Source organism: Thamnophis elegans, chromosome 5 (genome assembly GCF_009769535.1).
Source record: "Thamnophis elegans isolate rThaEle1 chromosome 5, rThaEle1.pri, whole genome shotgun sequence".
Taxonomy (NCBI): domain Eukaryota; kingdom Metazoa; phylum Chordata; class Lepidosauria; order Squamata; family Colubridae; genus Thamnophis; species Thamnophis elegans.
The window spans coordinates 90,342,746-90,370,308 of NC_045545.1; the positions used below are offsets into that span (position 1 = coordinate 90,342,746).

Here is a 27,563-nt window from a genome sequence, read left to right on the forward strand (position 1 = left end):
CTCAAGAAGCAAAATTGCCATAAACCTTCTCCTTGTTCTGACCGAGGCTTCCCAAGAACATGAAGCAAACTCCTGGTCCCGACAAAAAACCCTTTTATTAATTGATCGTGAATTCTGCTCATTCACATCCAGCAAAGTCCATCAAGGGAGGATTTACAGTCACAGACCTTATCTGGCTTGGAGAGCTGCCAGGTCGATACCTGCAAAACTTGGCAAGGAGTCTCAAAGAGTCAACGAACCAATTAAGCAAACTAATTGTCTCCTGCAAACTCCACTCCCCTTTCGCTCCTCTTTTATTTCGTCTGGGAGGGACCATTCATTGTCCACCTGTGGCCTCACTCCCAAGTCAACCCTTGTTCCTTAGCTGCTCCCTTCATCTGGCAACTCTGTGCATGCGCACACTGGGAACAGGCTCCAGCTGTTCTTCTGCCTCACTGATGTCTGACTCTGAAGGCAGCTGATAGGTGGCATATGGCAGCTCTGCCCCCCACCCCTCTGCCTCCAACACAGAGCCCTCATCAGAGCCTTCCCCAGACTCCAGGACTGGCCCATGTTCTTCCCCAACCTCCTCACTGTCCGAATCTGCTGCCACAACACTCTTCCTGTTCTCTTGCTCTCTAACTGATCCATTTTATGTTACCTATCATTTTGTTCAGCGCTCTCCACATATGGCTTCATTCTCCTTTGTGAAATCTTAAGTGACATTTCCTCCGTTTTATGACCTTTTTTGCCACAGCCGTTAAGTGAATCCTTGCAGTTCTTAAGTTAGTAATGTGGTTGTTAAGTGAACCTGGCTTCCCCATCGACTTTGCTGGTCAGAGGGTCTCAAAAAGTGATCAAGTGACCCTGGGACACTGCAACCGTCATAAATGTGAGTCAGTGGCCGAGCGTCCAAATTTTGATCACGGGGCTGCTGTAATGGTCGTAAGTGACCACTGATTTTTGAAGGAAGACTTACCTGTAAGGATCTTTAGGGTCCTTGGCGTCACACACGTCAGCGTGGCCATGGCAGACGCAACGTCCTCCAATGCTGATATCTTTGATGCTGTAGTAATACTAGAAAAACAGAGATTCCTTCGTCAATTTGCAAAAAAAAAACAAAAACGCTCCAGCATTCCCACCACTGTGAGAAAATCATAAGGCATAACTATTCACTCAAGAGCAAAATTAGTCTCGGTCGGGCAACCAAATAAGCATTTTACAAGTAAAGAAAAGCAGTATTCAGAGGTTAGTTGTGCTTGGTAATCCCCCAAACTGCTAGATTTAGGCGGTGGGCTGAAGCTGCAAGATTATATCGGCCTGGTAGCCGTGTCACCATTGTGACAAAATAACTTTAGGATGACATCACGGATCTGCCAGGAAGTTTATGCCAAAAAAGGTAAAAAGAAACAGAAGTGGGCCACTTAAGGGTTGTGTTTGAACTCAGGGGGCTGGGATGGGTGTGGCCAGCATGTCACTCGTCTTGGGGGCACCTGTGGCAGCCAGCGAAAACGAGCTACTGAGCTCCGTTTTCGGCTGCGATGATCTCCTGCAGTTCTCCGCGAGCAAAAACAGAACTCAGGGGCAGTGAGCAGCCCTTGTGAGCTCAGTTTTTAGCGGTGACAGTCTCCTGCAGCTCTCTGCCAATGAAATGGAGCTGGGGGGGGGTCGCACGCAGCTCTCCCGAGCTCTGTTTTTGGCCGCGACAGCCTCCTGCAGCTCTCTGCCAGCGAAACAGAGCTTTGGGGGGGGGAGGGCGCATGCAACCCTCCCGAACTTCATTTTTGCTGGCAGAAGCACTGCAGGGCGGGCCTTCACTGTTTCCAGGGCAGCCCCACGGGCCAGATCTAAGCACCCCGCGGGCCAGCTTTGGCCCGCGGGCCTTGAGTTTGGCACCCCTGGTTCATAATTACGTTAATTTCTCATCCGTCTCCAGAAACAACTGGACCAGTGGCAATGACCAAGTTGACAATCCAAAGGAAATTGTAAAAGCATCTCACCCTCCTGGTCACAGTGGGGTCCTTCAAGGCCTTCCCCATCAGGTGTCCGAGCAGAGTGTTGGTTCTCAGGAAGCGCAGCCGAATATTCGTCGCTTTGGTGAAATTCCGCAGAAGAGGGGAATACGAGAAATTCATAGCTCCTGGACGCCCGTTCACCAAAGAAACCACAATCTGCAAAAACCCAAAGAGGAATTTTAAAACTGCAACATTTCTCGAAATTAGAGAGCAATTTTTTCCTTCAGGATTTTTTTTTAATGTAAAAAGAAAAAAAACCTAAACTTTTATGACCTATATACAGCATTTTATCACTACTTGCAAAATTATATTCACCTTTTATTATACGGACTTGGTTTGCTCATAAAAATACACTGTGCAACAGGCACCAGAAAAATGAAGTTCATAAAATGAAGTACTTTGTTCAGGCAATCTCTCTCTTAAACCCTCAGACTTGGCAATAAATTTCTCTCCAGAAACTCTGACCAATGTTCACCAAAACACCAGCCTGAAGATGGCGAGTGGGACCTCACTGAAACGTTGCTAACACAACCTCAATCTTACACGGGAAAAGACCCGAATACAACAAGACCAGCATACACACACACACACACACACACACACACAAACAAACAAACAAACAAACAAACATATATATATTCGTAGATCTCTCGCCAGCTTCAGGCTGGTGTTTTTGGCTTCGTGCTTGTGCGAGTAAGGCGTGGTACAGGGGATGTCACGCACGCATTGTATTATGGGTGCGGGCTTTCGACACGCGACGACAAAAAGATTAGCCATCACTGGCTGAGCGGTTAAAGATGCTGAGCGGTTAAAGATGGTGAGCTTGTCAGCTGAAAATCTGATAGCCCGGGTTCAAGACCCAAGTGCTGCACGATGGGGTGAGCTTCCGTTACTTGCTCCAGCTCCTGCCAAAATAGCAGTTCAAAAGCAGGTAATTGTGAGTAGATAAACAGGTACCACTTTAGTGGGTATATAGTTTGCATCTTGGCATATAGTCAAGCCTTATCTTTATTTTTTTTATCAGCATCATGCATTATTTATATTATCAATTATTTTATAATTCAAATTTTCAGTTAAGGTGGGGAGGAGGATTTGAAATAATTAAAAATCTTTAAAAATAATCCTCACGTCTTTCCAATTTTATTTTGAGACTTCAGATTTCTGGGGAAGTTTCAGGTAGGGGTAAAATCCATTTGATTTTCCATCTGGAAATAATTTGTCCATAGTGTCGGATTAATTCAATGCTTATGGGCTTCTTTAAAGCTTAGGGTAAATTATTTTCTCTTCTCATGTCACTCCACTGCACAGCAGGCCTGGCAGATAAATCATAATTGCTCTGGTTTTATAGATGAGGCAACTGGGGATGAAACATAACTCGTGAGCTTGTTTTAGATCACAAATCAGAACTGCGGCTCAGGGTCTAATATTAATTTTGTTTCACTTGGTTCATGATAAATGTTGCTTTAAATTCAACAATCGTCCCAGATCTATGAAAACAAAATCTTAAAGAATAATACAGGAAAAGCCTAATTTTTTTGGCAAGTGTTTTTCAACCTTGGCCATTTTAAGATGCATGGACTTCAACACCCAGAATTCCCAGCCAATATGGTGGCTAGGGATTTCTGGGAGTTGAAATCTACGGGTCTTAAAATTGCCAAGATTGAGAAACAATGTTATAGACCAGGGGTGTCAAACTTGCGGCCCACAGGCCAGATACATCATGTTCTGGCCACGCCCACCTCCGGTTTAGCGAAGGGGGGGAGTCGCAATACATCACGTGACAACAGTTTATTAATTTAACTGCTGCAGTGAATCTCTTAACAAATGTGGCAAGAATAAAATGGGGCAAGACTCACTTAACAAATTTCTCACTTAGCAAGACCAGGAAAGTCAATGGAGAAGCCAGATTCACTTAACAACTGTGGCAAGCAAAGTTGCAAAACGGGAGAAAACTCACTTAACAGTCTTGCTTAGCAAACGGAAACTTTGGATTCAATTGTGGTTGTAAGTCAGGGATGACCTGTATTGATTTTGCTTTGTGACAAAAGATGTCTGCAATTGTATAATATCTTTCTTCCTATACACCCCATCTCTCCCCCCCCCCCCGCCCCCAGTTCTCAGCAGGATTTCCCAGCTGGGACGTAGCATCTTCACAGATGGAACAATTCTGCCAACGTGACCCAAGATTATAGTAGAATTTTGCAACAGGATGCACGAAGTGCAAAATCCCACAGTCTTTTATCAGCTTTGGAAAGCTCAAAAAACGATTAAAAGGTAAAGTTCACGAGACTGGAAAAAGCCAGGAATAAGCAATCTGCTAAGAAGAAGGAATATACTCTTATTGTTTAACCATTTGGTGGTGTCTGACTCTTGGTGACTTGTATATAGAAGTATATAGAATAACAGAGTTGGAAGGGACCTTCTATCTAGTCCAACTCCCTGCTTAGGCAGGAAACCCTATACCAGTGATGGCAAACCGCACGGAAACGTCGCATAGTCACACTCATTGGGGCCGTGCTCCGGAAAAGCCAAACTTTTGGGTTCCCCCTTACCACAGGGAGCCCCCTTGTGCAGTACTGTCAAGCCGTTACCATGGCAACTCCACTGCGCTGTTCAGTAGAAGCCATTTTATGGCAGTACAGTAGAAGACATTTTAAGGTATAACAGACTGTATCTTAACAGAACACACACCCCGAGGGGTGTTAGGACTGTCTTACCTCCCACAGTATTTTTTTTTTCCAGGGAATAAGTTCATCTGTGTACCAAGTTTGGTTGAAATTGCTCAAAGCGTTCCAGAGTTATGATGGAACACACAGACAAACAGAGCCATTTATGTATCTGTATCTATATCTATATCTATATCTATATCTATATCTATATCTATATCTATATCTATACCCATACACACACACAGAGAGAGAGAGAGAGAGAGAGAGAGAGAGAGAGAGAGAGAAAGAGAGAGAGATTTGGAACACTAAAAATCTCGTCCTTTACTTCAGTAAAATGTAAGTCTGAAGTTGAAAATTATTATTAGGAAAAGTATATGAAATATTTGAAGATTATTTGAATATAAACCAAAGGCTGAGTAGAATGTACCGTATATCCCAAAGAAATCTATATCAAACAGAAGAGTGGGATATAAATTTAATTATAAATAAACAAAGAGACTCTCAATGGTTTCTCGATGGAATTTGTATGACATTCCTGATTGATTGCTGAATTCCGGACTCCATATATTAATTTTTCCTGTCTCTTCTTTTTCCCTGCTCTCATACTTTTATGTACTTTTCAGACTTTGTCTCATAAATCTTCACTAAAACCTAGTCAGACGAACCTATTTTTATACTGAATGTATAGACAGAAAAAGAGATTGTGCATAGTTTCAAACTAAGCACAGAAGCTGAACTCATATATTCACCTGTTTCCTACAAACTCTGTATTTCACTGCCAGACAGAAATAAATATTTAAAACAGTTGCTCCATTTTAATAATTTAAAGCAGGGCTGTCAAACTCCTGGCCCATGGGCCGGATGCAGAGGTGATATTCTACCGGTTTGCCTGAACCTGTAGCGGAAATCACGGGTGGGCCTGCCCCAATGGTGGGTTCTGGATTTCATTCCAACTGATACGGTTGGAACGGCCCTGGCATCACTCACATGCACGCGTGCATGCACTGTAGCTGCAAACAATGCTTCTGCCAGCCTCCGCGATGCTCCAGCTGCTCGGCAGAGCATTGCACAGGCGCTGTATGTGCCATGCGCGTAAGTACTGACAGCTTTAAAACACAGTAAGGAGCCCGGGCAGGCAGGTGGGCCCTCCGAAGCACCGTGGACCACCGTACCGGAACGGTACCCGGTTCTCCGGGCAGGCTTTGGTACACTTGTACTGGGGCGTACTGCCTCCAACCCACCACTGGCTTGCCCACTTGCCCTGACTCTATTTCGTCCTATTTAGTGAAGTTTTTTGAGCAAAGCACATGCGTGAAAGGCCGGGTGCATGCATGGACGGGAACCGTGTGAGCGAAGCTAGGCACACATTTGCGAACCGGTAGGGAAGGCGCTGGCCATGCCAACACCCAGTTTGATGAAGGGGGGGAAAGTCCGCTACGTCACATGACGCCGCCATGACGACGTGAGTTTGACACCCTTGTCTTAAACAATCGAGTCAAAAGAAATAAATATCATGAAATCTATGAACATTCAAACCTATCCTTCACAGCAAAAAGAATGTAATGCAAATGTAAGTAGAGGCAGTCCTTGACTTACAACAGTCCATTTGGTGACCGTTCAAAGTTACAACGTCACTGAAAAAAATGACAGGACTTACGACTGCTACAGCAACGTCCATGGTCATGTGATCAAAAGCCAGATACTTGGCAACAGACCCATATTTATGATGGTTACTGTGTCCTGGGGGTTGTGGTCATGTGAACCCCTTTTGCGCCCTTCTGACAAGCTAGGTCAGTGGAAGTCAGGTTCACTTAACAACCAAGGTAGGAACGTAACAGCTGAACTGATTCTCTTAACAACTGTGGGGCAAAATTCACTTGACGAATAAAATAGAATAGAATAAAATAGAACAGAACAGAATAACAGAGTTGGAAGGGACTTTGGAGGTCTTCTAGTCCAACCCCCTGCCTAAGCAGAAAACCCTATACCATTTCAGACAAATGGCTATCCAACATCTTCTTAAATATTTCCAGTGTTGGGGCATTCACAACTTCTGGAGGCAAGCTGTTCCACTGATTAATTGTTCTCACTGTCAGGAAATTTATCCTCAGTTCTAAGTTGCTTCTCTCCTTGATTAGTTTCCACCCATTGCTTCTTGTTCTGCCCTCAGGTGCCTTGGGGAATAGTTTGACTCCCTCTTCTTTGTGGCAGCCCCTGAGATATTGGAAGACTGCTATCATGTCTCCCCTAGTCCTTCTTTTCATTAAACTAGACATACCCAGTTCCTGCAACCGTTCTTCTACTGTATGTTTTAGTCTCCAGTCCCCTAATCATCTTTGTTGCTCTTCTCTGCACTCTTTCTAGAGTCTCTGCAACTTTTCTACATCGTGGTGACCAAAACTGAATGCAGTATTCCAAGTGTGGCCTTACCAAGGCATTATAAAGTGCTATTAACCCTTCACATGATCTTGATTCTATCCCTCTGTTTATGTAGCCATCAGACTAAATATACCCAGTTCCAGCAACCGTTTCACAAAATGTTTCACTTAGCAACATAAATTTTGGGCTCAATTGTGGTCGTAAGTCAAGGACTACTTGTAATCTAATCCTATCACTTTAAACATAGAATTTGAAGTAGGAAAGTGATCAAAGCTACTTACCTCCCCATTTTCCAAAGGCACAATGCGGGAATATTCAGTAGTACAAATGACATCATCATCTTTAGTAACCTTCTCTCTGCTCTTGAGGCCAAATTTCTCTATGCAATCTCTCCTGGAAGCTATTGAGGGCAGATGACAAGGTTTACAATCTGGAAAGGTGTGATTTATCCCAAAATAATGAATAACACTTTGCATTGTATAGAGAATTGCGCAATCAAAGCACTTTGCATGTATAATTAAGTGGCAAGCATGAAGAACCATGACTACCCAATAATTTCCAATTAAGGTGGTTTAATTCCTCATGTCGATACATAAAAAAGTTAGTCAACTAATGGTCAACATTAAAAGTCAGGATAATTGGGAATAGAACAGTGTCAACAGAATTCAAGAGGGATTGGTCTGTCTTAAACTGTTTGTGGGAATGTAAGGATTCTAAGCTGATGACTTGCTTGACTCCGCCTGCTGCCTCTGTCTCTTTTTCTCCTGCACTGCACAAGTGTATATCCTAGTAAGAATATATTGTAGAAAGGCTAAGAAAATGTCACACTTAAAGTCACCTAAATGAAACTCTGGCAGTGTAAAGAGGCAATGAAAATTCAAATTCTCCTCCACTGTGATTCATGTTCATCAATTTCCTATGTATAAAAATTGGACGTAAATTTAGGATAAATTGGAAAATGAAAATGGAGCAAAAAAAAAATTCTGTTTTGAAGTGCCATGAGAACTTCTTGTGATTTTGCTACTGGAAAAAATTCTTTTAAGAAAGGTCCATCTTCTGCAAAGCTGGAACAATAGAAATTACTGTTTCATTCAAGTTTGACACAAGAAACCTTATTATCCCATTTTATTTCCTACAGTCCTTATTTTCAACATTCCAGAAGCTGCAGAAGGAGTTCATATTATTAAAAAGGATAAGCCATTCTTGCTAGGAATTCAAATTATGTAGCTAAACTAAAAGAAGAAAAAGATTAACACAATATGTTATAGATTTATCCTTGACTTATTTAAGATAAAGGTAAAGGTTCCCCCACGCATGCATGCTAGTCGTTTCCGGCTTTAGGGGACGGTGCTCATCTCCGTTTCAAAGCCAAACAGCCAGCGCTGTCCGAAGACGTCTCTGTGGTCATGTGGCTGGCATGACTAAACGCCAAAGCCACACAAAGCACTCTTACCTTCCCACCAAAGTGGTCCTTATTTTTCTACTTGCATTTTTTAAAATACTTTCGAACTGCTAGGTTGGCAGAAGGTGGGACAAGTAAAGGGAGCTCACCCCATTACGCAGCTAGGGATTCAAACCACTGAACTGCTGACCTTTCTGATTGACAAGCTCAGCGTCTTAGCCACTGAGCCACCACATCCCTAGATCACCCATTTAGTGACTATTTAAAGTTATAATGTGACTTACAACCAATCCTCGCACTAACAACTGTCGCATGATCATGATTTGACAACTTGATAACTATCACACCTTTTTGATGGTTGCCATGTCCTGCGGTCACATATTCAATTATTTGCAATGACCCAAGGTGGGTTCCAACAAGCAAAGTCAATATTAATATTGCTTAATTAATATTGTTCTTTGTTCCCTTTCTCTCTATGTCGGTCTATTTGATCTTAACCAAATTTTAAAGTTATGATCTTCATTGCTTTAATGTTTTATATGGTGTTTTTATGGAATGACTGTACATCAACTAGAGTTGCCTTTGGTGACATGGGCAGCATATAAGTTTAATGAATAAATAAATAAATAAAATCTATTTCCACTTTTTTTCAGTTTTCTAAGCTGTTTAAAACATGTCGTTTTGGATGAAAGAAATGGGCCAGAAATGCTCCAAATAAATAGGTATGGATAATCCTCAATTTACAATAGTTAGTTTAGTGTTGTGGACCAGCAGGATCCAGTTGAGCTGCTGATGGACTCGGGTAGCGAGGAACCATGTGAGTCTTCCCTGGACGATGTGGAGGACCCTGGGCAAGGTTCAGACTCAGAGCAGGCACCAGAGAGGCTGGTTGGCCACCAGGAGGCGCTTGAGGCATGGAGCAGTGGGGAGGATCAAAGGCAGTTTGTCCCTGATGTTAGATTGAGAAGGGCTGAGAAAGGGAAGCAGTAGCTCCGTAGGCAGACTCACAGAAGATGATTAAGCACAGGTGGTTGTTGATTGGCCCCTCCCAAGAGAGATTATAGGTGAGGCGTTGGGAAGGGACATTTGCAGGAAACAACCGTTTGAATTAGGAGTTAAGAAAATCTGTCTGTGTATTCTAGTTGTGTCTGTTTGTTTGGACTATCTGCGTTGCTTCATTTGAACTATCTGGGTTGCTGCAGAGCTACTCCATTGAACGTGAGTTGCCTGGGCCCTCAGCCAAAGGATTCGTTATCTCAGTAATTGAACAGTGGCAAACAGCCAAGCCTGTGTTCTGGTTTATTCACAGGCCGGGGGGTCAGAACAGTTTAGTAATCATTTGAAGTTAAAACGGCACTGAAAAAAGTGATATTTATGACCTTTTTTTACACTTAGACCATTTCAGCATCCCCATGGTCAGGTGATCAGAATTCAGAAAGTGGCAACTGATTCACATTTATGATGATTGTCATATCCCAGGGTCACCTAATCATCTTTTGCGACCTTCTGATAAACAAAGTCAATGGGGAAACAAGATTCACTTAACAACTATGTTACTAACTGAACAACTGCAGTGATTCACTTAACAACTATAGCAAGAAAGGTCATAAAATGTGGCAAAATTCAATTACTGTCCCGCTTTGCAACAGAAATTCTGGGATCAATTCTGGTTGTAGGTTGAGAACTACCTGTAATTGATCACCAATTAATTCAATAAAGGTGACATCACACCTTGGCAAATTCTTGGCACCGAGATTAAGTTCCCACATCCATATATATATATATATATATATATATATATATATATATGTATGTATGTATGTATGTATGTATGTATATGTATATGTATATGTATATGTATATGTTAATATGTGTATATATTCCAGCATAACTCTGGAATACCTCAAGCAATTTCAACCAAATCTGGAAACAAATACTGTGGGGGGTAAAACACCCCTAACACCCTCAGGGTGTGTGTTCTGTTACGATACAGCCTGTTGTGCCTTTAAATGGCTTCTACTCTACTGCCGTAAAATGGCTTCTACTGTACAGCGCAGTGGAGTTGCCATGTTAACAGCTTCACAGGACTCCACAAGGGGGCTCCCTCTGGTAAGGGGGAAAATCCAACATTAGAAATTACGTTTGGTCCAGAAATTTTCCCCCTATAAATAAATACCCGGGCAACGCCGAGTTTCTGCTAGTTTCTAATAAAAAGGATGTTATGGGATAAAGATGTCGATCCTAACGATTGTTTAAGATCTGGGAAGTTTTTGAGAGAAACTTTGCTTTTCAGAAGAAGTCTCCAAATGAAGGGATTTAAAAAATAATAATACACAGAGCAGAAAATCCCAAACAGCAAATAAAGAACCTTGAGATTTTGCACAGTTGCAAAAACAGTGAGTGAGCATAGGATGAGGAAGAAGACAGATAATTTTTTGTTTTGGAATTAAAGTCTTCCCCATCCCCCCCAAAAAAGCAGGAACCGATCCATCACAAAAGAATGTACAGATTGCACAGCTTGCAAATAACCATTATCTTAAATAACGGAAGAAGCAAAATTAGCCAGTTCTGTTGTGGCAGGTGGCTTATTTCTCCACATTGCTCCAAAGCTGAGTTAACATACTTTCCTGAACTGGGGCTAAGAACCGTGATTTGCAAAACGAGACATAGTAGGCTGTTCCTCACTTAATGCAAGTAGTCCTCGACTTACAACAGTTCATTCACTGACCATTCAAAATTACAACGGGGCTGAACAAAGTGACATGACAAGTTTTGCAGAATCCCCAAAGTCACATGGTTGACATTCAGATGCTTGACCACTGACTCACATTTATGACGGTTGCGGTATCCTGGGGGGGGGTGTCACGTGATCCCTCTTAGCTAGGTTCCGACGAGCAAAAGTCAATGGGGGAGCCAGATTCACTTAACAACCGTGTTACTAATTTACCAACTGTGGCGATTCACGTAACCAACGTGGGAAGGAAAGTTGTCAAATGGGGCAAAACTCACGGAACAAATTTCTCCCTTAGCAACATTTAGATTTAGATTTAGATTTTAATAGCATTTATAGGCCGCCCTTTTCCCTGAGGGGACTCAGGGCGGCTTACAATAACAAGGAAGGGGAGTGAAGACAAAACATAAAAAGAAATGTGCAATAACTGAAAAATACTAAAAACACAACATTCTCTCAGCATTCGGGAGGGGCGGAAGAGTTTATCCCCAGGCCTGACGGGCTAGCCAGATCTTGAGGGCTGTACGGAAGGCCTGGACTGTGGTCAGGGTACGAATCTCCACGGGGAGATTGTTCCGTAGCGTCGGAGCAGCAACTGAGAAGGCTCTCCTCCGGGTAGTCGCCAGTCGGCACTGACTGGCGGATGGAATACGGAGGAGGCCCGCTCTATGCGATCTGATGGGGCCCAGCACATAAATGCTGGGCTCATTTGTGTTCATAAGTCAGAGACAACCTCTGCTATCCCATAAAGCAATCAGAACATTGCGTGTGTTGAAGTTGTTTTAACGCAAACCAAAGATGCCTTTTAAAAAACAAGTTTACATGATGTTCTTATGCATGCCAGTGCTGTGTGTGAGGTAATTTAAGGTGGTTCTGACAAGTGTCGTCGGCATCTTCATATCCGGTCACATGGGTGGCAAGCCACTCCCATCCGGTCACATGGGCAGCAAGCCACTCCCACAAAGGAGGCCACACCCACAGAGTCTGTTCGAACAATTTTTGAAACCCACCACTGAGCCACTGGCATAAAACCTTCTGTTATTCTTTGAGAGCCTCTTTGGGATAAAAATGCTTCTTATTCTGTTACCCATGAGGTGAACTTAATGCGTTACTGTCAAAAATTGTGAGTTGTAGCACACCCAAGGGAACCTGTTCCTGTATCATCCTCCCAGTTATTCTTTTTCCAGGTTTTTCTGTTTAAAAGATCATCATAAAACTTAATCCACATCTTCTACCAATTACTATTATTTCTCTCTGGAGAAGCCAGTGTTTAATGCTTTCCAACAGCTTGCGTTCTCTCTGCCTGCTTTTCTGAGGAAACTGATGCATTTTTGCCAGAGTACAGGTAAGTCCTCAGCTTGCGACCACAATCGAGCCCCAAATTTCCTTCTGCTAAAGTGAGTTTTGATTTTACGACCTTCCTTGCCACGGTTGTTAAGTGAATCATTGCGGTTCTTGAGTTAGCCACACGGTTGTTAAGTGAATCTGGCTTCCCCATTGACTTGGCTTGTCAGAAGGTCGCAAATGAGGGTCACACGACCCTGGGACACTGCAGCCGTCGTAAATAGGAGTCAATTGCCAAGAGGCTGAATTTTGTCCACGGGACCCTGGTGATGCTGCAACGGTCGCAAGTGTGAAAAACGGTACTGAGCCACTTTTTCAGTGCCGTTGTAATTTTCAACGGTCACTAAATGAACTGTTGTAAGCTGAGATTTGCTCTGCAAACAGTAGGCAGATTCACACTGAGAAAACAAATTCTGTGACTGAATTTCCTTACTTTTTTTTATTTTATTTCAGGGAATAGTGAAGAACACCCAGTAGCCAGAAATGTATTTTTATCAAAGCGAGTCATGGCCTATTTTACAATATATTTTGCTGCGATCATTAAGTGAATCACAGAGTCGTTAAGTGAATCGAACTTTCCCCCTTGACTTTGCTTGTTGGAGGTTAGCTCCAACAGCTCATGTGACTTTTGGGACGCTTGCCAACCAAGTGCCTATATTTGGATCGCATGACCACCGGGAGGCTGGGACAGTCGTAAGTATGAGGAGCCATTGTAAGCCACTTTTTTCAACACTGTCCTAACTTTGTATGGTCGCTGAATGAATGGATGTAAGTCGAGGACTGCCTGTAGCGTGTGAGAAAGGTGAGAGAAATTTCATTCTCTCTTTTTAAATGCTATCTGGGCATCCATAGAATATTTACAACATCACGCAGAGCGGAGGGAGATTATGCTTCGCCCTCCTCACGATCTCACCCAATTCTGTTGAAGCTTCCTCCTCAGCTTATATAAATATCGTGTTTCCCCTAAAATAAGACAGGGTCTTATTTTGTTTTGACCCCCGAAATAAACGCTTGGCCTTATTTTTGGGGAGGTCTTATTATTTTTGAGGTGCAGGAGGCGGCAAGCATGGTCACCTCATGGCTGCTGCGGTGTTGCAATATTTTGGGAGAGGGCTTATTTTAGCGCATGCACTCAAAAGCCCGATTGGGCTTATTACCTGGGGAGGTCTTATTTTCAAGGAAACAGGGTGTTAACTTTGCCTAATCAATTAACCCCTTTTAATTTTACTCTCATACTCACAGGCAAAGTATTGCCAAGGATCATACGTCTCTCCAAAATCCGTTGATCGCTCCAGCACCCACAAGTCCGGACGGGGAGAATTTGCAAACTTGATCAGTACATAGGCCACATGGAACAGCTGTGAAAGAAGGGGAAACAAATGTATATTTTAGCCCAAAACAACAGATTTCCGCTCCTCCAAGAACAAACACACGGCAAGTATATAAAGCTGAAAGTTGTACAACAGGAAAAATGTCATCAAGTTTTGTTTGGATGCTTAAAGGTAGTCCTCAACTTACAACAATTCATTACTATGACTATTTAAAGTTACAACGGCACTGGAAAAAAGTGACATGATCGTTTTTCACACAGTACCGCTATACAGCGGTGAAATGCTCTGAAATCTGCTACTGGTTTCCTTGGTGCGTGCTTGCGCCCTTTGTGCGCATGTGCACAGCAGACGCTAAGAAGCCTTTTCTGAGTCAGTAAAGGTAAGTAGAACAGCGAGGGAGAGGAAACAGCTGTGCCGCGCGATTTAGATTCGCTAGAAAGCAGGATTTTCTGCTTTCTAGCGAATATAAATTGCGTGACACAGTTCATTGTCATACAGCTGATCGTAAAAAAAAAGTTTAAAAAAGTTCCGATGATCAGCTGTACAACAACCAGCTGTGCCTTGTGATCGTTGGAACTTTTTAAAAACTTTTTAAAACATTTTTTTTACTACTGGTTTTCTCAAACCGGTAGTAAAAAAAATGCTTTAAAAAGTAAAAAAAAAAAAAAAACCAGTTCTGATGATCAGCTGTGCAACAATCAGCTGTGCTGCGTGATTTCTAGAGAATATAAATCACGTGGCACAGCTAATTGATGCATAACCGCTTACCGACTAGCATTTTTTACTACCAGTTCGGGCAAACCGGCCATTGTAGCCTCTCCATCGTCATGTGATCAAAATTCAAACGCTTGGCAACTGACTTGTATTTATGACGGCTACAGAGTCCGGGGGTTCATGAGATCACTTTTTACAACCTTCTGATAAGCAAAGTCAGTCGGGAAGCCAGATTCACTTAACAACCATGTTACTAACTGAACGACTGCAGTGATTCACTTAACAACTATGGCAAGAAAGGTTGTAAGGTGGGGCAAAGTTCACTTAACCACCGTCTCACCTAGCAACAGAAAATTTGGGCTGTGCTGATAAGTCAAGGAGTAACTTGTAATAAGGAAATAAAAAAATAGATTTAAAAATATCTTCTCTATACTTCATCGGGTTTTTTGTGATAAATTGTGATATATTTCTCTATGTTCTTTTTTTAATAAAAGGATGGCAATCAAAATTTACAATGGACCTTCTCTATAGCTTTCCTCTATGATCCATCCATACTCCATCTCATGAAGAAGGCTTCTCGTGAAACCTCTTGTATATAATCAGAAAATCCATTCTGGCCCTGATGATGTTACTTAGTTGGGTAATGAAATGTCTGCAAGAAAACAACCAAGCTCAGAGAGCACCAAGGACCCCTCATTTCAACCTGAATTACAAATATCCTCATCTACAGGTACTAATTATTGCTTTTAAAACACATCCTTCCCTGGGGAAATTCAAGCAAGCCACATGGAAAGGAAACTTTCTTTTATATGATATATACCCCGATCAGTTGCCGAGACAAGGTAGCTTCTGATAAGACCTTCACAAATCTCAACCAAGGTGCTTCTAATCCGTTTAAAGACTGATTTATGGAGCCATGTTCTTGGCAAGACTGGGAAAAAGCATGCAGCTTAAAAATATCAGTGCTGGGGGGTGGGGAGAAAACAACAATCTCAGCAACAGAATTCCTCTTTTTAAGCTGGCACAGCCTTTCTCCAAAAATCTTCACTTTATCATCCTGTCAAAAAAATTCTATTTAAAAACACAGCACCACCCCTAAAGTGACCCGTATTTTATCAGTAGGGTAAAAGTGTTTAAAATGAAACAGAGGAAACGTGATGCTTACAGAAACACGAGTCTTGCAGCGTTCAAACCAAGGGAATAAAATTGTCACTAAATCAACTGTAAAGTCAAGGGGTGGCCACCCAAAGTCATTAGCAGAAGAGCAGCTTATCAATTGCATTTCTCTATAAATAAATAAACAGCTCTATCCATTGTACAACACCATAAAAGGAAAACAGAATCTGCAGGGGCAAAGTAAAAGAAACACACATTTCTATATTTTAGATATCTGTGGACTGGATTCTGTACTCAAAACAGGTATGAAAATAGCAATAGCAGTAATAGCAATAGCAGTAGACTTATATACCGCTTCATAGGCCTTTCAGGCCTCTCTAAGCGGTTTACAGAGAGTCAGCATATTGCCCCCAACAATCTGGGTCCTCATTTTACCCACCTCGGAAGGATGGAAGGCTGAGTCAACCCTGAGCCGGTGAGATTTGAACCGCTGACCTGCTGATCTAGCAGTAGCCTGCAGTGCTGCATTTAACCACTGCGCCACCTTGGCTCTGAGGAAAATTTATGTGTTACTCCTGGAAAACATTTTTTTATTGATTTTTCCTGAACTGGGATTATTTGCAAAGAAAACTAAGGAAGTATATAGGATTCAGTTTCTGCTTTTAATTAATATTGTTTCACCAGGATCTAATTATTATTGCTTCTCCCGGCAATTCTATGGAGATTCATATTCAGTTCCAGAATAATAAATATTCTTCTCTAAATAACACTACTCAAAACATTTACTACTTCTTTCTTTCTTTTTTGTTTCCATATTCATCTCTTGTTGCTTCACAATGTTTACATCAAGGCCGTTTTATTTCCTAAAGTATTGTCCCAATAAATTCTTTCGTTCCTTTCTACTTTCTTAACTAAGAAACTGCTAGAAACACGTGTTGCCTTATTCCACCTTAATCCTCCTTTTTGCTACACACTCTTATTAATTCACGTTTATCAATTAATTGATATTTTTTTAAGTATATAGATCTTCTGAGAAAAGGATGAAAAAAAGTCAAGATAATATTTCTCTTCAAAAACAAATGAAAATCCCTTCCTTCCCCTTCAAAAAAATATATCAAAGGTATACATTTAGTTCATTTTTATTGTTTCCATTATTTGAAGTTGCTTTTAATATTTTTAACTTTAACATATTGATTTTTAAATTTTTAATATTTTAATACATTAAAAACTGAAATATAGTTTCAGAATTGTAAGCTGCCTAGAATCATTGTCTGAGATGGGCAGCCACAGAAATTGAATGAATGACTAAATGACTAAATGACTAAATGACTAAATAAGAAATAACAAATAACAAATAACAAATAACAAATAAATAATAACAAATAACAAATAAATAATAAATAATAAGAAATAACAAATAAGTAATAATGAATAAGTAATAAATAATAAATAATAATGAATAAATAATAAGTAATAATGAATAAATAATAAATAATAATAATGAATAACGAATAACAAATAACAAATAACGAATAATGAATAATGAATAATGAATAATGAATAATGAATAATGAATAATAAATAATTAACAAATAACAAATAAATAACAAATAAATAACAAATAAATAACAAATAATAAGTAAATAGTAAATAATAAATAAATAATACATAATAAATAACAAATAATAAATAATAAACAAACTTATCGAAGGATCATTCATAAGTATTTAAACATTTCAACTTCAAATAATGTTTGCTACTCTTAAGTCATTTTCTTAGCATTTTCAAGGTTAAAATATAACATAAAAGAAATGTACATGCCTTTTTGTGTGGAAACAATAACTTTCTAGACGTCCCATTGCTTTGTAACGTGGAAAAAAGAAACACACAAAGACATACACACACTAAACCCAGCCAGGCCTACATTCCTGAAAAGGTGAAGCAGTTCTTATCTTTCTACAGTAGGTTAATTATGGAGGAATCCAGCTAGAAAGGAATAGAAATCAAACCTCTCCCTCTTTTATTTCTACAAAGAATTTGTGGGATTATACATAATATTGCAGCATTCGGGGAGGGGAGGGTGATACAGCCTTTAAACACACTGATAAAAGGACATCCGTGACTATAAAGTAATAAAAGATTGAGATATTAATCTCAAACAAAACACATGCACTACAGCAAAGGCCACAATTTATCTGCTGAGCATATTTCTTCATGATCTGAAATGCATCCATAATAATAATAATCAATCTATATATATAAAAATGGTTGTGTGTGCATAACTTTGAAACACTTCAAGCAATTTCAATCAAACTTGGTACACAGATGACTTACTTTCTGGAAACAAATACTGTGGGGGTAAGACACCCCTAATACCCTCGGTGTGTGTGTTCTGTTAGGATATAGCCTGTTGTGCCTTCATGTGGCTTCTACTGTAAAATGGCTTCTACTATACACCCCAGTGGAGTTGCCGTGGTAACGGCTTCACAGTACTCCACAAGGGGGCTCCCTCTGGTAAGGGGGAAAACCCAACATTAGGTAGAATTGCTGATGTGCATGGATTGATTTAATGCCAATCCAGACTTTGCCAGCTGATGGTACCAATCTAGGAAAGGTATAGAGCATAAAATGACACTTGGTGCAGGTCTCTGTTCGGGCTGCAACTTCCAAGTTTGATTTTCTGCAGCAAAATAAGACCAGTTGGCGTAACAAGGAAAAAGAATAACGAAAAACACCTCGTGAATTTTGAGTTACACCTATGCATGAAGGATTCCCGATCTGAACGAAGGTGCACCGTGTCTTGTTTCTTTTAATTCCTCTGCTATTGAAGTTGCAAAGAAGTACTATTAAATAATAAATTCCTCTCTGTATAGAGATAGCAAGCTTGACTGCACTTGTACAGCTGCGGCTGTCAAACCCTTCTTATATTTTGAATACAGGTAGTCCTCCACTTATAACAGTTCATTTAGTGACCGTTCAAAGTTACACCATCGCTGAAAAAAAGTGACTTCTGACCATTTTTCAGACGACAACCTTTGTAACATCGGCATGATCATATCAGCAAAATTCAGCTGCTTGGCAACTGGTTCACACTTACGACCGCTGCTGCATTCCAAGGTCATTTTGCAACCTTCTGACAAGAAAAGTCAATGGGGAAGCCACTTAACCACCGGGTTACTAACTTATCGTCTGCAGCAATTCACTTAACAACTCTGGCAAGAAAGGTCACCAAATGGGGCAAAACTCACTGAAGAAATGTCTCACTTAAGAACAGAAGGTTTGGGCTCAATTGTGGTTGTAAGTTGAGGACTACCTGTATTATGATTGGGCTGATTTTTCAGGAACATCAGAGATGATCAGATGTGATAAGTAAAAGAAGAATCTTCACTTCAGTCTGATGAACTATACAATACAATAGCAGAGTTGGAAGGGACCTTGGAGGTCTTCTAGTCCAACCCCCTGCCTTGGCAAGAAAACCTATACCGTTTCAGACAAATGGCTATCCAACATCATCTTAAAGACTTCCAGTGTTGGGGCATTCACAACTTCTGGAGGCAATTTCTGTTCCACTGATTAATTGTTCTAACTGTCAGGAAATTTCTCCTCAGTTCTAAATTGCTTCTCTCCTTGATTAGTTTCCACCCATTGTTTCTTGTTCTACATTCAGGTGCTTTGGAGAATAGTTTAACTCCTTCTTCTTTGTGGCAGCTCCTGAGATATTGAAAGACTGCTATCATGTCTCCCCTAGTCCTTCTTTCTATTAAACTAGACCTACCCAGTTCCTGCAACCGTTCTTCATATGTTTTAGCCTCCGGTCCCCTAATCCTCTTTGTTGCTCTTCTCTGCACTCTTTCTAGAGTCTCCACATCTTTTCTACATCGTGACGACCAAAACTGAATGCAGTATTCCAAGTGTGGCCTTACCAGAACTAGAACAGTGTTGGTGAAACTTTTTGGCCCCAAGTGCCAAAACGGGAGCACGCGCATGTGTCATAAACCAGAAGAGCAGCCACTTAGTGCGCACGCACGCACTGGGAAGATAATCTTCCGGTTTCCGGCATGTGTATGCGCACTGGCCAGCATACCAGAAACCGGAAGACCAGTTGGCCAGCGTGCGCATGCGCACCAGGATGCTCCTCTTCCGGTTTCTGGCGCTCCTGAACATGTGAAGACCACCCGGAACCCGGAAGGGCAACGGGCAACGGCTCATGGGCCCGGAGAGATGGCTCTGCGTGCCATTTCTGGCACGCATGCCACAGATTCGCCATCACAGAACTTGACGATACAGGCCTGACCAAATATTAGAACTCATAAATTTTCTTCAATTTTTTTTTTCTCAAAAAGATTTATAACTATATTTTAACTAATTAGAGCTTAAACTAGAAACTAGACCTCAATTTATGACCAGAATTGGGACCAGAATTTCTGTTGCTAAGCAAGACAATTTTTAAGGGTTCACACTCAATTTTACAACCTTTCCTGCCATGGTTGTTAAGTGAATCACTGCAGTTGTTAAATGAATCACCAAGTAAGTCATTAAGGGAATCCAGCTTCCCTCATTGACTGCTAGAAAGCCAGATGGGAAGGACCTCAAAATTCCATAGAATTCTCTCATTTATCATCAAAGAAACAGACACAGAAAAATGGAACATTTTCCCAGGCCTACAGATGTACCTTCCACATATTTTCTTCACAAAATGCCGAGAATTGTGTTTCCAGTCAAGACTTAATTGCACATCACTTCATGGTTGTTGATTCTATTGAAAAAAAACAAGGCTTTGACCATGTATTTCTCCATTCTCCATTGTGGCTTTGAAACTTGAACTTGGTGTCCTCTGGGTAGCACCTCCATCTCTCGCCCCTCTGAGTCTTGTTTGTGGTCCACAAATTTATTTCCAGCCTCCAACTGACCCGAACCGATTTTTCTACATCCAATCTAACCTCGTGGGCTTGAATGCAAAACAAAACAACTTAATTTAATTTCACTAAAAGCAAAGCTTTTAGCAAAGCCTAATCGTGTTCCGATTGACTGCTTATCATCCGATAGACATCTTAATGAGTTCCTCTCCTTTTATGTCATCCAGAGGAAGAGAAAGAACCTCATGTTCTTCCCATAAAAAACATCATCACCATTATTAGCATCTTCCACTGGAATGAAGGGGAGCGAAGGGAAAAATTGCAGAAAGCAATTAAATGAAGGGAAGTCCTCCCCCAAACTTGGATCAAATAATAGATGTAACTCGCAGCTCTAAATTGTATTGCACCTGTCCCAATGGTGCTTTTTTTTCCCCAAGAGATAACTGGACTTTCTGGTTTTTCTTTGAAGACATTTCGCTTCTCATCCAAGAAGCTTCTTCAGCTCTGATTGGATGGTGAGGTGTTCTGACCCCCCCTCGTTCCACACCAAAGGACGCCTAGTCAAAGATACTTTAAGGAATTTATTAGCAGACAGACAGGTCCTTAGCAGCAAACCAGCACAGACAAGCTTTGGCAGCAATCCAGCCTGCCAAACTAGTTACAAAAGTTCTCCAACTTTAAGTCAATGCGTTGACTCCTGCAACGGGGCGTGTGCACAAGCAGTCCTCTTATAGTCTTGAGAGGAGCCTAATTACCACCAGCTGAGTGCAATTATCTCCTGTAACTGTGCAACTGTTCCTTATGCCTATCAGTTCTTCGGTGCCAGGCATCCAGTAACAACTCCCTTGGCTCCTCCCCACTGCTCCAATGCTCAGGCACCTCCTGGTGGCCAAACAGCCTCTCTGCGCCCTGCTCGGAGTCAGAACACTGTCCAGAGTCCTCCACATCCTCCAGAGCCGACTCATAGGACCCCTCGCTGTCGGAGTCTGGTGGCAGCTCCAACGGCTCCTGCTGGGCCACAACAGTGAGGTATGGAAGGATTTATACTCCTTGAAGACAGCTGGTCATTTGCATTCCTTTAGTGTTGAGGCCACCTGGAGATTTATCTGTGTCCTCAAGGTCATCTGAGTGGGTGTGGAGCCTTCTGGGCCGCAGCATGTTTCCGTGTCACTCACTTAAGAATTGCAGTGATTCATTTAACAATGGTGGCAAGAAAGGCCATAAAATGGGGCAAAATTCATTTAAGAAATGTCTCGCTTAGCAACAGAAATGTTGTGGTCCTACATCGAGGACTTTCTGAATGTATGATAGTCGCAGTGTCCTGGGGGGGTCATGGGATCACCTTTTGTGACCTTCTGATCAGCAACGTTAACGGGGAAGCCAGATTCGCTTCACTTAAGAACTGCAGTGATTCACTTAACCGCTGTGACAAGGAAGGTCGTAAAATGGGGAAAACTCACTTAACAAAATGTCTCGCTTAGCCACATCAAATTTTGGGTCCAATTGTGGTCGTAGGTTGAGGACTGTATATCTTGTTTTCCCCAAAATAAGACCTCCCCGGATAATAAGCCCAATTGGGCTTTTGAGCGCATGCGTTAATATAAACCCTCCCCTGAAAATAAGCCCTTCCCTAAAATATTTAAACACCTGCACAGCTGGTCTCCACCATTTCCTGGGGGGAAGGGGAACATACCCCACACACCCCAGCCACCCGCGCAGAACGGCCTCGCGGAAGCTGCTCCCGCAAATCCTAGCTACCGCATTCCTTCTCTTAGGGCACCCGCCAAAAGAGTGGCAGGCCCAGCAACACTAGGACTGGCAAGAGGTTAAGGGGCTCCCTGCACCTCAAAAATAATAAGACATCCCCAAAAATAAGGCCAAGCGCTTATTTGAGGGGGGGTGTCAAAATAAGACCCTGTCTTATTTTTGGGGAAACATGGTATGTACCACTGTATTCCACTCTTAATGTTCATCTTAAGTTAGCCTGCAGTATAAAAAGGGGATACTTTTCCCCCCTGTGATTTCTTCACCGGCGTGTAACAGCTGCTCTAAGCCCGTTACAAACCGCTTCCCCCATTCAGAATAGCAGCTGCAGTAACTTTTTGTGCCCAGAATATAATTAAATGCCAAAGATAATTATTTGCTACAAGAAATACACTGCGGCTGCATGAGGAATTTCGAGCTCTGACCTTCCGTTGGGAGATGTCATATTACTTAAGTTCTTTTTGTAAAAAGGAGAAGAAAAAAAAGTTCCAAGAAAATGAAAAGGTCAACTTTGCAGTTAACAAATCTCAGAACTACTGTTCTGCAGAAAATTCGGCTCTGCCGGTGGTATTATACTTGGGCATCCCTAGAAGACACCGTGGAAATGATAAAACTCGATAGAAGGTGCATTCACACTTTTAATTCATTTATTTAACAAGGGTATATGGCTGCCCAACTCATATATACCGTATTTTTCAGAGTATAAGGCGCATCTTTTTCCCTCAAAAAAGAGGCTGAAAATTTGGGTGCATCTTATACACTGAATATAGCATTTTTTTTGCCTCCCGAAACCCCACCCCCTTTACCAAAATGGCCGTGCATAGCCTTTAGGAGGCTTTCAGAGAGTTCCTGGGGGCTGGGGAGGGCAGAAATGAGCAAAAAATGGGCCGTTTTTTGCTCAATTTTGCCCCCCCCTCCAGGAGCACTCTGCAAGCCTCCTAAGGGCTATTCATGCCCCTTTTTATGGGGGGGGAGAATGTGCCTGTTTTTGGGAAGTTTGCAGGGTGCAAAGACTTTTTCTTAAATTTGCTTCTTCAAAACCTTGGTGCGTCTTACACTCTGGTGCGTCTTATACTCCAAAAATATGGCAGGTAATAACAGAATAACGGAGTTGGAAGGGACATTGGAGGTCTTCTAGTCCAACCCCTTGCTCAGGCAGGAAACTCTATACCAGTGTTGATGAACCTTTTCAACACTGAGTGCTGAAACGGGAGTGTGAGCATGCCAGAAACTGATAGAGCAGCCGTCTGACACACATGTGCGCCACATATACCCCCTGCACTGCATTTGGGGCCTTCTGCACCAACCTGGTAGCCAAAATGGGGCGCGGGGGCGCTATGCGAGGCCTAAAATGCAATGTGAGTGCCTCCCCTATGTATGCCCCCTGTCCCCTGCGCATGTGTGTGTACGTCCCCTGTATGCGCTCCGCACCCGTGCATGCACAGCAGAGACCCAAAGACCAGCTGGCCAGAAGGAGGCACACGCGCATGTGCGGTGGCGCTGGGCTGAGGCGACAGCTGGCGTGCCCACAGAGAGGGCTCTGCGTGCCACCTGTGGCACATGTGCCATAAGTTTGCCATCACGGTGCTAGCCGCTCCGGATTTGAAATGAAATTCTGCAATTCCAGGCAAACATTGACAATCCCCACAAACGTTTACATTTACAGAGTCCTTGACTCACAACATTTCACTTAAGAACCGTTCAAAGTTACAACGGCATTAAAAAAAGAGACTTATGACCGTTTTTCATATTTAGAACCATTGCGGTATCCACATAGTCAGGTGATCAAAAATTGAATGCTTAACCAATATTTATGATGGTTGCAATGTCCCACAATCGTGTGTTCATTTTTTTGCGGCCTTCCGACAAGCAAAGTCAAGGGGGAAGCCAGTTCCACATTGCAACTGAGTTACTAACGTGACAACTGCAGGGATTCACATCACAATTGTGGCCAGAACAGCCACAAAATGGGACCAAACAGCTTTACAAAGCCTTAGTAAGGCCACACCTGGAACACTGCATCCAATTTTGGTCACTAAATTAGAAAAACAACTGAGGCAGGAAAGGTCGTAAAACAGGGGGCAAAATTCACTTAAGCAATGTTTTCACTTAGTAACAAACATTTGGGGCTAATTGTGGTCGTACGTTGAGGACGATCTGTATTCCCGGAGAGCAGATTCCATCTTCACCAGCTCTCCAACAAAGCTCAGTTTGAAACGCGACACTCGGCAACTCCTTTTCGTTAAATCCCCAAGCTGGAACTTCCTGAGCTGATGACCTTTCCTAAGGTCTGGGGGCCTTCCGTGAGGACCACGAGAGAGGCAGCACATTCTCGGCATAAATACAACTCAGAAGAGAAACCGTAAGCGCGAAAATCATATTGAAAACTGCAAAACGAAAGCATTTGCAGACAAGCGAAGATTGCCAGCTGTGATCTCAGCCTTCAACGCAAAATTACAATAATACGGTTTCTCCAACAGATATTTGTACACAGCTTCTTTTCAACATTGCTCTGATATCCAATGCAGGTAGTTTTGTGGCTTACCACAGTTCATTCAGTGACCGTTCAAAGTTACAACGGCATTGAAAAAAGTGACTTACGACCATGTTTCACAAGTACGACCAATGCAGCATCCCCGTAGCCGCGTGATCAAAATTCAAATGCTTGGCAACGGAAACATATTTATGATGGTGGCAGTATCCCGGGGTCATACGATCCCCTCTTGTGACCTTTTGACAAGCAAAGTCAGTGGGGAAGCCAATTCACTTAACAACCATGTTACTAACTTAATAACTAGATAGTAAAATGGGGCAAAACTCACTTAACAAACATAGCAGCAGAAATGTGGGGCTCCAATGTGTGACAAGAAAGGTTGTAAAATGGAGCAAAATTAACTTAATAAATATTTCACTTAGCAAAAGAAATTTTGGGCCAATTGTGGTTGTAAATTGAGGACTACCTGGACTAGGTTAAGATATTTAACAAAATGGAAACTCAGGAATTGCGATCACAGATATCTAAAGCAGGTGTGGCCCCACAATATAATAACATTATGTATGTATGTATGTATGTATGTATGTATGTATGTATGTATGTATGTACACACACATTACTATACTACAGATAGTCCTTGACTTACAACCACAATTGAGCCCAAAAGTTATGTTGCTAAGTGAGACATTTGTTTACTGAGGTTTTTAGCCATTTTACAACCAGTCTCGCCACAGAATCATTACAGTTCATAAGTTAGTAACACGGTTGTTAAGTGAATCTGGCTTCCCCATTGACTTTACTTGTCAGAAGGTCCCAAAAGTTGATTGAATGACCCCAGGACATTGCATATTGTTCATAAATATGAACAAGTTACCATGCATCTGAATTTTGATCCCATGATTATGTCATAAATGTGCTCCTAAGTCACTTTTTTTCAATGCTGTTGTAACTTTGAACAGTCACTAAATGAATGGTTGTAAATCAAGGACTACCTGACTATGGAGATACTTGGTCATCCAGGTCATAGTTGTCCCAAAGATGCTTTTTCAAGAGGAAAATGGACTTGCTTTTCTTTGAATTTCAAAGGAAAATAAGAAAGTCCATCTGTCTCTTGAAAAGACAACTCAAAGATTACCTGTTTATTTTATATGTGGCCCTAGGCAAGGCCTCTTCACTCAATGCAGCCAAGGAACACCAAATGGTTGGACACCCCTGGTCTGCATCCAGTTTTAGTCACCACATTATAAAAAAGATTTTGAGACTTGGAAGAAGGCGGGGCTTAGCAGTGAGAAGACGGAGTTTCAGGCCATTCCTGAAATTCCCCTATTCCGGAAGAAATGGACGGGTCGTTTACGACCCTAGCTGTCCCGAAGAGACAGTGAAGGTTTGGGGAGATCCAGTGACCTCAGAGACGTCCGCAGGTCTCGGGGGGGGGCTCGGATTTCAACCCCTTTTGCCATACCTTCCTGGATTAGTTCTATGCTAACCGAAACTGCAGGCAGCCCCTAAGAATGGTAGAAGTGTTTCCAACTGGTAAGCTGATTTTATTACTCAAAGAGAGAGACGGTCCACACTAAAATTTAAGTTAATTGAAGCCAAAGAACAGAAGAATCTAGCGGCGAATTGGTTTTTTTTAATGGATTTATGGCTGGTGGTTACTCTATTTCTTAAATGTTTTGAATGCTGTTTACGTGGATAAAGGAAAGTTTATTTTACTTCAACACTCCCTCACGGCTCTCCTTAAGTGGGCTGTAAACCAATTTACTATAATTTGGCTTCTTATAACTTGACACTTTTATTGCTTGGCTGTGTTGGTCTAAGATCAGATAAGACTGCATAGCTCCCAGCGTGTCCCTACTTGCAATTTCATCTGCGTCACATCATGGCATTTGTACTTGCTTCAAGTGATTCATTTCAAAAGATTTTTTCCGCTTTTCAGAAGTTGTTTGATATTTATGAAAAATCTGAAAAAAAATCTGGAAAAAAAATGGACTATCTCTTGTTTTTAACATCAAAATATGAAAGAAAGAGTCAGAGCGTTGAATGTTCGAGTGCTCCTGAAATCCAAATGAAGAATGTCAGAAAGGAAGTTTCTCAACCTGCTGACACGCCAGGCGTCTGTTTTACCTCGTAGGCAGAAAGAGAAAGAGATGTAACGTTTGAAAAAAGGGGGGCCATACAGAAAATTTATCTCAAAAGACAGATTCCAGGAGGAATGAGAAACATTAAAGAATCTATACTTTATGAAACATTATTTGCAGAACTTTCGACACCACCCTTGAAAGTCAAAGACAAATTGATTGGAACAAGCCAAGGACAAAGTTATTATGTCAGAGGCATCCTAAGCAAAAAGGTGCGAAGATATTTCTGTTTGGACTTGCTTATAAAAACGTTTGGGGAATTTGTTTTAGGAATGGTAAGATGACTAAGGAAGTTTTGCTATTGGAGAGACATAGGCTGATAGACTGAAGAATATAATTGAAAATTAGCTAAATCTAACTACTCTTATTTGTAATAGATATAGCTGAATAATAATTGATATTGATAGTAATGTATATAATGTGGAGTTGATATGATAAATAACAATTGGATATGAGAAAGGAAGGTTGGAAACATTTTTGGATTATACATAAAGGGCATTAATTACAATAATTATCACTATTAAAAAACTAAATAAAATATATACAGTTAAATGTTAATTAATATGGGGAAAATGTTATGATATATGATATAACTAAATATTATGGATGTTCAGCTAAAATAGGATAT

At 41.5% G+C, this 27,563-nt stretch overlaps 1 protein-coding gene across 2 annotated transcripts in view; it reads right to left on the bottom strand.

Annotated features, from left to right (window-relative positions):
• LAMA5 (laminin subunit alpha 5) overlaps positions 1 to 27,563 on the bottom strand; it is a 227,629-nt gene that overhangs the window by 140,500 nt on the left and 59,566 nt on the right. For both annotated transcript variants that reach the window (XM_032217941.1, XM_032217940.1), the window contains exons 3-6: positions 13,760 to 13,877; positions 7,324 to 7,442; positions 1,980 to 2,150; positions 959 to 1,056 (exon numbers count right to left, since the gene is read on the bottom strand). In XM_032217941.1, coding sequence (XP_032073832.1) covers positions 959 to 1,056; positions 1,980 to 2,150; positions 7,324 to 7,442; positions 13,760 to 13,877 — 506 coding nt within the window. The remainder of the gene's footprint in view (positions 1 to 958; positions 1,057 to 1,979; positions 2,151 to 7,323; positions 7,443 to 13,759; positions 13,878 to 27,563) is intronic.